This window comes from Capra hircus, chromosome 22 (genome assembly GCF_001704415.2).
Source record: "Capra hircus breed San Clemente chromosome 22, ASM170441v1, whole genome shotgun sequence".
Classification (NCBI taxonomy): Eukaryota; Metazoa; Chordata; class Mammalia; order Artiodactyla; family Bovidae; genus Capra; species Capra hircus.
Genome location: NC_030829.1, coordinates 54,135,097 through 54,145,626, shown reverse-complemented (window position 1 = coordinate 54,145,626; position 10,530 = coordinate 54,135,097). Strand labels below are relative to the sequence as shown.

The 10,530-nt window shown below is 50.4% G+C and overlaps 1 protein-coding gene across 1 annotated transcript in view; it reads right to left on the bottom strand.

The window, feature by feature from the left end:
• CDCP1 (CUB domain containing protein 1) overlaps nt 938-10,530 on the bottom strand; it is a 59,821-nt gene continuing 50,228 nt past the window's right edge. Inside the window, exons 7-9 of the mRNA XM_018038392.1 lie at nt 9,521-9,886; nt 7,134-7,221; nt 938-4,512 (exon numbers count right to left, since the gene is read on the bottom strand). Of these exons, the coding sequence (XP_017893881.1) occupies nt 4,080-4,512; nt 7,134-7,221; nt 9,521-9,886 (887 nt within the window). The 3' untranslated portion in view covers nt 938-4,079. The remainder of the gene's footprint in view (nt 4,513-7,133; nt 7,222-9,520; nt 9,887-10,530) is intronic.

Here is a 10,530-nt window from a genome sequence, read left to right as displayed (position 1 = left end):
TGAGGATTATTTTGAATTGAAGGCAATTCAGAAGGAACAGACACAAGAAAAGCTCTCTGTCCTCCCCCTCTTTACCAGGAAGGACAGGACGATTCTTAATCACCAGAGACAACTCTACACTCTTAGCCTGGAGACAACACCAGAGAAATTGACACAACGCACTTTGCTAAGACCTGTGTTTTCCATTTGTTTCTCCCATATTCTTACCTTTCCACAATTTGCCACTCCTAGAAGCTCAGAGTAGTTCTCCTTTGTCTTGTCACTTCTCTACGAGTTTAATGTTCTTCCGTGATGCTGTGTACGCACCCTCTGTGTACGCCTCCCTCGTGCACTTGGGTCTCCTGTCCAAGTGCGCGGGCACCCACCTGGAGGTTCCCTCTCCCACCACTCTCTCTTTGCTTCTGTTCCGTTGGCTGGTGAGCTGCCCTGGGCTTAGAGCAGCATACGTTTTGTGCGTGCTCCGTCGAGTCTGACTCTGCGACCCCGTGGACTGTAGCCCGCTGGGCTCCTCTGTCCATGGGATTCTCCAGGCGAGAATCCTGGAGTGGGTCGCCATTGCCTCCTCCAGAGGATCTTCCTGACCCAGGGATGGAACCCGAGTCTCCTGCAGCTCCTGCATTGCAGGTGGGTTCTTTACTGCTGAGCCATTGAGCAGTCAGTGGCCAAGGTGGCCTCAATAGGGGACAGGTGTTAGGAGGGTCACACAGAGGGGACTCCAGCTGCCTCAACAAGAACAGAACAGAACAAACTGTGGCCTCTGAGTCACCCACTGGCAGCTCAAAGCCTGGCCTGCTAGAACATAAACACATAGAGAAGATGGAATGCGTTGAGCTCCTGCTGAACCTGTCTCAGTCAACAACCGGGGAACGAGGGCTGCAGGTGACCCAGGGGACAAGCTGCCAAAGCATTTAAACAACCTGATACCTCTTTTTTTTCCGTATATTTGTTTATTTAAAAAAGTATAGGAAATGAACAAAATGCTGCCTAAAAAGTATCTACAACAAATAAATTATTTTGAGTTAAGCATTGCAGATCCGCACAAATCTGTCCTAACCTTCACCAAGGTTACATCGCCTAGACTTCTGCTTTTCCCCCTGGATCTTCCTTGAGACCCCACCCCCCCTCAATCTTGCAAAACGGCTGCAGCATTAAATCAGTCCTGCCTGAGCCAGGCTTTGTCAGAGGATGGGCTTGAGGGGAGACGCAGCGTGGAGGGCACTCTGCTGGCCTCAACAAATGTGTTTGGTTTTCAGTGACCCTGAAAATATGTTACAGAAATAGGGCCTGAGCTCTAAAGAGAAGAGCCAGGGGTACATCGCTCTGGCCCCTTCAAGGAGGCATGTTTCTGGAGAACTTGAGATTTACTTGAGGTCTCAGGAAGATAGTAATGTGGTCTGGAGTTTTGAGCTCTTGGTTAAAAGGAAATGGCCACGTGGGGCCCCTGCAGGTAAAGGTGATGTGTGTGATGACAGCCACGCTTTGGGGGTGGAATTCAGAGCGCTGAGTGACCCTCAGAAGAGGCCAAGAGGTCGGAGAAGGCAGAGAATGGAGGAGCAGGGCCTCAGTGATGATTTTAAATAGTGACACAATTTCACAAAAGGAAAGGAGCCACAGACCTCCTCTGGTCCTTCCTGGAGGGGCTTTGCCAGCATCTCAGGCCAAGACAATGAGGGTCCCTGGGCAGAGCCAGCCTTTCAGAGTAAAAGTGTCACAGGGAGCACCAAAGGCACAATAATAATAATAATATAATACTCCTCTTTCTGGAAAGAATTCAAGAGACCTTGGACCTCACAGCATTTAGATGATTGCAAAACTTTTCAGGGAGGCAAAGTAGCAAGGGGACAAGTCCAGACAGTGCATTTTCAAGGTGAAGTCACTGAATTTGACAACCCGCATCTATTTTTTAAAGGAGGTTTTGCCACAGAAATATTGACCTTGGGACTGTGCTGATGAGCCATAACACAATCCTTTTCCTCCTGGATGAGAGCAGGGGCCACGAAGGCAAACGCCTGCAGGAGCTGGGGTGGTAATTAGTATAAATGAAAGATGTGGGCTGGGTGTAACAAAACAACTTTCCTGAAGCACACATCAACCTCAAGACTTGTCTTTTTATGTCACTTGAGGTATGGGTCCTGAACTTTCCGTTTCATTATGAGAGAAGCAACCCTGAAGGGCACTCACCCACAGCAACAGACCCTCAGCCTCTGTGTGGGAGGCAATAGGGAGAGGTGTGGCCTGAATGGGTGAACTGCGTGCCCCCTCTAGAGAGCAGCTCTGTTTCAACTCCAGCAGGCTGTTTTTTGATGAGCATGCAAGTCCCAGCATGGCCAGATCTTCCAATCCAGATTTGTTATGTAAACATTTTATCATTTCAAATGTTGGTGAGTAATTCTTTAAAAAGATGCTGCAGGCCTAACAAAACACATCTGTAGGCTGGAACATTCTGTAGTCTCTCCTGGGGCGGGTAAAGTGTGGTAGGCAGGAGAAAGGTCCATGTGTTAATCCCCGGAACCTGCGGATGTGTTACAGGGCAAAGGGGATCTTCAGTGTAATTAAAGATCCTGTGACGGGGAGATGACCCTGGGTTACCTGGGTGAGGTTCGTAAGTGAAAGGTCCTTGTCAGTAGGACAGAGATGCAAACTGTGGGAGAGCGTGGAGGCCAGAGGAGCCTGGTGTGCTGCAGTCCATGGGGTTGCAAACAGCTGGACACAATGAGCGCCTGAACAACAGCAGTGTCACAATGCCGAACTGGAGGCAAGGAATGTGAGAGGCCGCTATAAGCTGGAAAAGGCAAGGAGATGGATTCGCCCCTGGAGCCTCCAGAAGGAGCACAGCTCTGCTGACACGTGGATTTTAGCTCAGGGAAACCCGTTTTGCACTTCTGATCTCTAGAACCGTCAGGTAGGAAACGTGTGGTAATTTCTTGCAGTAGCCTTAGCAACTAATACAAGTGGCCACTCCCTCCTGTACCTTTCAGTGTTATTTTTCTAGTGCGTACCTGTATTTACTGGTATCTTTTTGGCTGTGCTGGGTCTTTGTTGCTGGGCAGGCTTTTCTCTAGTTGCGGCCCTGGGGCTTCTCTGGTTGCTGTGGTGTGCAGTAGCTGTGTCTCGCAGGCTCTAGAGTGCTGGCTCCATAGTGGCACACGGGCTCAGCTGACCTGAGGCAAGTGGGATCTTCAGAGATCAGGGATCAAACCCGTGTCTCGTGCACTGGCAGACTCCCCACCACTGAGCCACCACGGAAATCCTCTTTCAACGCTTCTAGAGGATGAAGATACTCTCTGCATTTCTGTTTAAATGTTAAAGCATTGCGGCAGCTGGGTGGAGCCACACACTGCAATTCCAGGACATTTCTCCTATTCCTAGATCCAAGGACAATGCGACTCAAGACGGATTTTTGCAGCGAGAGAACCACACGCAGAGCAAGACAACCAGCAAGTCTCTGCTCAAAGCAGATGTGCGTCAGTGCCCTCAAACACACACACACTGTTTTCCGGCTGGAGAGACTGCAAATTATTCCCACCGCCCAGAGGACAGGCACATGTTTATCTAGTGGCGGACAGAAGTCAAAACCCAGCCATCTAATCAGTGAGCGTGAGCTGCCACTATGCCGGGTGAGAAGAGCTGCATGGCATTTGACTTCTTAAATACCCGGGACCACCCAATAAATAATAATAGTTAAAAAAGCACACTGATATTTTCATCCAGGGGCTCCCCAGTGAGAGCAAGGGCCCAGGGATTGACACTGTCAACCTGAAGAGGTCAAAACCCAAATGTGGGGCTTGCTGCAGCCCTGTCCTGGGTGATTCAGCCGCTTCCCTCTCATTATGGGCTGGTTACAACCCAACCTGAGTACAGAAGGACATGCCCGGAGATGACACCATCCGGATCACAAATCATCATGATCAACGTCTCAGCGGCGGAGTGAGTCCACGTGGAAATCAGAAGTTGGTGGCATTCAGGAAAAACTTCCTTTTGTCTTTCCACACAATTCCTTGTCTTCAGGATATATGGGTGGGAACCCTAAAGGGCATCTCAGTGCCCTGCTGTATGCCAAGTCTTTGGGTGGGTCCCTGTTATTCCCCGGGCTCCGTGGGCTCATGGGCGTCCAGCAGAGGAGTGTCTGTGCTCCTGTTGCTGACCGTCCCGTCTTTGGGGTGGGAGAAGGTGTACGGTTCGCTCTCAGACTCAGGAGGGGAGCCAGGGGGCGGCTCATCTGTGGCCAGCTTGACGGTCGGGGCCCTGGAGTTTGTGGGGGGTGGAGAGGGAGGGAAGTCCCCCGTGGGCCCCTGGAAGGGCCGGTAGGTGTCCACCTCTGCCTGGTGGAAGGACCCGCTGGCATCCTGCAGAAGATGCCCGTATACCATGGTGTCGTCAATGACGGCATACACGTGCGAGTCGTTGTCCTTGCGCCCTTTCTGAAACTTCTTCGGCTGCATTGGCATCTGGGTGTTGACGTTCCCATTGTAGATGCCTACGGCTGGGCCCTTGGTGATCTTCTTTTTCTTACTGAGGGAGGGAAAGAGACAGAAGTCAGGAAGAATGTGACCTTAGAGGCCCATCAACTGTATGTCCCTACTGGAACATATAATAGATCCTTCAGGGTCGATTATACCCAGGTCTCCCCGAGGCCCTCAGGTCACTTTAGCATTTGAAATGGAAACTCCTGTCCTCAGAGAACGTTTAGGAGGGACCAACTCTGTCTCCAGTTTTTAAGGTGGAAACTTAAGGAGCAGATAGTGGTGTGGAGTGGGCACTGTTAACACCATCCGTGCCTCAATTGGATTACCCGCGTGGTGTCCAAAGGTGGAGGGTCTGATAATACCCTTTCCTAGCAGAAATGGGCATGCCCAGGCCAGCCTCCCAAGACTTTGAATTCTTTCCTGTAGCTAACGCTTCAGCTCACTTTTGCACGTGTACAAGCTACGTCCATTTCGATTCTAAATGACAGCACACGAGACTCAGGATGGAAGCTTGTAACTTAGTTTTTAGTTGGAGCTGGGGACAGTTTGGACTCTGAAGGAGCAGAGGGAGCCAGTCCTTTCAGCAGTAACCTCCAACAGAGGAAAGAGCAACCAACAAGACAAAAGTCAGCCCAGGGTGCCTGACTTCCCCTCCCACCACCAGTGACGCTTGGTTTGTAATGTTTTTTGGTACTTGGACGTGGACGAGCATTAATACTCCCTGCCTCGAAAACAAAGCCTCGCTCTCCATCTCCACCAGTGAAAAGCAGGGTAGGCTGACTTTTGGGCCAATCAGAGATTCAAATGGAGGACATTAGCTCAATCAGCATAAGGGATCACATAATGCAGTTCGCTGGCTGGCGGTTCGATAATGATGAACCTGGACTTTTCTGAGATAAAGATAAATCCAGTACATGTAGCTTGTAATGCTGGGTTCCCCGGCCAGAACAGCAGGCTGCCAGGGCCCCAGCCTGAAGTCCTGTAATAATGCACCTCCCCTGTGCTCCCACAGTGCCGTTCTTGTCCCCACTAAGCTCTTCTGTCCCCTGTGTATCCCCAGCACCTCATTTGGTTCCTAAGGCCCAGAAGACCCTCAGGAAAATACATGCTTTAAAAAAAATTTTTTTTTTTTTTACTTGGCTGTGCCAGGTCTTCATTGCAGCACACGGAATCTTTAACTGTGGCATGTGGGATCTAGGTCCCTGATTAGGGATCGAACCCGGGGACCCTGCATTGGGAGCGTGGAGTCTTAGCTACTGGACCACCAGGGAAGTCCCAGGAAATACATGCTTAAGGAACAAGTTCAACGGCACTGTCTGCCCTTCTCCCTTACAGAACCCGTGTTTCCTCCCACCCTAACTTGGGGATGGAGGAGCCTTATGTAAATCTGCCAGCCAGTAGCCTCCCCCACAGCAAGGAGGGGGCTGGGGATTCTCAGGCCGGGACTGGGGCACTTTAGGGATGGAGGCAATTGCAGGCCCTTCCCCTCCCCACCCAATTCCCTCCTGAGCAGGAAGCTGGCTCTCAGTATTAATGACACGCTTTCCCATCTAGGTTGAACATACCATGCACCCCAGACGGGAAAGTTTCCTGAGAGAAACCATACGATGATGTGTCATTAAAAGAAGTCTTTTCCCCTCATGCAAGACATGTGCAATCCCATTTCGCTGAGGAGACGTCTCCCCTGGACCTGCCGGCCCGTCCTCACCAGCAGAGACATTTCTAGACAGTCTCACTGATGATCAGCAATTTCAACTGTTTGTTCATGGACCCAGTTAATTAAAAAAAATTTTTTTTTAGTTTTTTTGCTAAGGAAAATAGACACGCCCCCGCCCCCCCGGCACTGTCCCTGCCACCCATGGCTTTAATCAGAAATATGAGCAGAATTGATGAACTCTAGTAGCAGTGTGGACTAAGGTCAACCTCTAAAAAGGTCAACCCTGTCCTCTCATAAAAAAGAAGCTGTCATCCTGAGGGGGTGGAAGGTGAGACTTGAGTCAGTTAACTGGCTCTTCCTGTCTCTTGCCCACAGGGCTGGCTTTCTGGTACTCGTCTGGAGGCCAACAAACAAGCATAAGCAGACAGTTTGTTTAAAAAACTGGAGGAGAACAAGCTGGGCAGCGTGCATGTGTACCTCAAGGTGACGGCGGAGCAGGTTCACAGGCCTGGTCTGGCAGGGCTTACGTGAGCTTTTTCTGCCAACATCACCCCCATGAGGACCGCAGTCTAATGAGCAGACAGTAAATGATTCACAGGGAGCCTGTGCTGAGGCAGCTGCCTAAAAACTGCAGGCTAAAATGTCACCACATGTGTGTTTTCTTTTTCTTTCCTGCTAGGCAGGGGATTTCTGCACCAACCCCAACCCCCAAGCATAATTCACATCTGGCACTATCGTTTATTTTCCTTTTTTTTTTTTTGGCCATGACAGACAGCTTGTGGTATCTTAGTTCCCTGACCGGGGATCAAAGCTGTGCCCGAGGTAGTGAAAGCTCGGAATCCTAACTGCTCGACTTCCAGGGAATTCACCCCCGGCAATAGTATTTAAGATTGATCTTTGGGGGGGACAATGGAAAGCAAGGGGAAAAAGTCAGTAATTAATGACAGCTCTGGGTTGTGTGATATAAGGAGGTGTCAGCTCAGGAGAAGAGTTTGAGAAATTCCACCTACTTCTTTTTCACGAAGCATATGATGAATCCGAGGGCAAACAGCAGTAAGGCGCCACCTCCCACCACTGCGAGGACGATGACAGTCAGGTCTGTGAGCAGAGACACAAGGGAGAGAGATGAGGAGACATGTGGGGTTAGTTTAGCCTGGTGACCAACTTCAGTAGACAGTCTTCAAAGATGGCCACCATCCATTCCTTCCCTCCCCATAGGCCCGTGCCGCTCCTCTCACATTCAGGGAAATCTGCTTCCTTTCCTCTTGAATATGAGCTGAGCTGGTGTGCACCTAACCTTTTAGAAATGTGGAAGCGTCTTGTGTTTCCTGAGGAAAATCCAGCTACCATGTAAGGAGTCTGACTATGCTGAGACCACCATGCTGTGAGGAAGCTCAAGCGGCCATGTTGAGACTCCAGGAGGAAAAAAAAAAAAAAACCCACGGGTCCCACCCAGCCTTGAAAGTGAACAAAGGTGAACCAGCCCAGCCCACTCCCCGAAGCTGTTCAGGGCATCTGGCGGAGGCTCCCAATATCTTAGAACAGAGACGAGCCACCTGCTGTACCCTGTCTGAATTCCTGACCCATGCCTGCATGCTGAGTCACTTCAGTCATGTCTGACTCTTTGCGATCTTAGGGACTGTAGCCCGTCAGGCTCCTCTGTCCATGGGATTTCCCAAGCAAGAGTACTGGAGTGGGCTGCTATGCCCTCCTCTGGGGTGTCTTCCAGACCCGTGATGGAACCCGTGTCTCTTACTTCTCCTGCCCTGGAAGATGGATTCTTTACCAGTAGTGCCACCTGGGAAGTCCTCCTGACCCCTGGAGTGTGGGCGTAAAAAAAAGGTGACCATCTAAGCCATTAAATCCTGGGGTAGTTTGTTATGCAGTGAACTGGGGGACTTACCAGATCTACTCCAAAGGCTACTCCTGGCCTATCCCAGCTGTCCTCCCCCAATCGCCACTGCCCGAGTTGGAGGAGAGAAGAGTGTAGAAGAAAGCAGGGAGTCAAAAGTCAGAGGAGAAGGAGTGAGGAGAGGGTTGTCTCATGTGTGCTGTCCTCCTACAGTTGTACAAAGGAGAAAGAAAAGAAGGCAGAGAGAGAGCCCCGCACCAAACTGGGATTTAGACTTTCTGGCTTGCTCAACAAGAAAACAAAAGGTGAGACTGAGAGAGAAACAGGGCTAGAAATAAATGACAGAAAATGAGTGGAAGAGAAGAAAAAAACCCAGGAGCTAATCTGAGAATGTGGGCGAGCTTTTCACACGTGGTTTCCGATCCCTGTCGATTCTCCTGCTGCTGACCACCTGTGTGGCCTGGGTGGTCACAATCGATCCACCAGGGAGGATACACAATCTATCTGACCATCAAAAAAGAGAAGGGGTCAGGGAACAAATCTCCATGGTTCCAACACTCTGGGATGCTCTGTGACTATTTTGGAATAAAGTGCAAACATGGCCCCAGCACAGATTACCTCAAACCCTCCAGTGGATGCTGCCACTCTGGGCACAAAAGCAAAATCCTCATTGTGGCTCTGCGGCTCATGACCAAGGGCCTTCAAGGATTCTGATGTTACACTGGACTAAATAAAAAGTGCTGGTGTCATGCATATGTGTCCCACTTTTCAGGTTCTCACATTTGAGTCACCAACTCTGAAAGCCCAGTGAAAATTTTATAGCGTAGTTACAGTCATCTGTTCTCTACAGAAGGAAGATGAGGAAGCTCAGAGGGCAAAAGAGACTTTCTCTATGTCAGAAAGAGATCAGTAGTAGATTGACTACAAAAAATGCCCTAATTCTCCCCTCTGCCCGAACCATGTCCTTTAGGTGTGATTCTGCAGCTCCTCCCACCAAAAGGTGGAGCCTACCTGTCCTCCCCTTGAATCTGGGTTGACCAAACCAATGCTGTCACAGGGATTGGGTATGAGTTTCTAATCTGAAGCATCAGGCGACCTAGCATGCCTCCCCCAGCCTCTCCTGCATCTCTCTGGCTTTGCCATGAGGGGGGCCCAGGCTGGAGGGTAAGAATCCACGTGGAGGAGAGCCAAGGAATCCCAGTTGTCTCTGCTGATCTTGTCTGGGCCCCAGAATGTGAGCATGTTTGGTCAAGACTGACAAAGTTCTCTAGCCCACCTGCAGCTGCCCACAGGGGCTTGAGTGAATGAATCTGATAAGCCCAGCTCAGACCAGAAATGCCCAGCCAACATGTGAGCGATTACGAACAGCTGTTTTTAAACCACTGCATTCTGGACTGGTTTGTTACTCAGAGTTACTGATTCAATAGCTAACTGATACATGGACAGCCAGGGCTCAAATCCATGCTTTCTGACTTGCCTTCCAGGCTTGCTCCCAACTCTTGAGCCACCAATTTGATGTTCATCACCACCCCTAAAAGACCTTACCCGTGGTCCTTGGGGTAAGCGAGACCCAGAAAAGCAGGTCTAGCTGCTTCCCGCTCATGGGGCTGCAGTTGGAGATGTTGACCCAGAAGCTGTGATAGCGGAAGCTTGGCTTGGGCAGCACCTCCTCCTCCAGGCTGAAGATCTCCTCGGCGTGGGCCCGCTGCTCTTGGATGATCATGAATGCACGCCCGGTTTGGCAGACCACACCTGTTCGCTCTTTGAGGAAGGTCAGGCAAGCCACCTGGTTGCGGGGCACGCTGATGTTCCAAGACACCGAGGCGAGGGACGGCAGGCCCCGGTCCCAGTTAGGGGTCCGCAGGTAGATCTTGTTTTTCGTGTCTGGGGTCACTGTGAAGACACTTTCTTCTGCAGGAAAGGGAAGAGAATCCACTCAGAGGTTGTTTCACTCAATCACGACGGAGAGAACACAGGACTTCCTCGGTGCTACAGTGGATAAGAATCTGCCTGCCAAAGCAAGGGACACGGGTTCTATTCCTGGTCCGGGAAGATTCCACATGACTCAGAGCGACTAAGCTCCATGCTACTGAACCCATGTGCTACAACTACTGAAGCCCGAGCTTCCATAGCCTGTGCTCCGCAACAAGAGAAGCCACCACAATGAGAAGCCCGAGCACCCCAACAGAGAGTAGCCCCTGCACACCACAACTAGAGAAAGCCCGCAGGCAGCAACGAAGACCCAGTGCAACCAAAAATAAATAAAATAAATCATTTTTAAAGAAGATGGAGAGAACAGGAAGGTGGAGGAGTCCAGACCACAGAGCATCCCGCCATGACAGAGAAGCTCTGGATCAGCACTGGCCAGGAGAATGGTCACAGCCACAGGTGTCTGTTGCAAGACTTGGAAAGTACTTGGTGTGACTGAGGAACTGAATTTTTAACTTCATTTACTATTAATTTAAATTTAAACTGCCACCTGTGGTCTGTGGCTACCATATTGGTCACCAAAAGAATAGTCTTCAAGTAGGTTCTCAGGCCTTTGGAGAAAACCA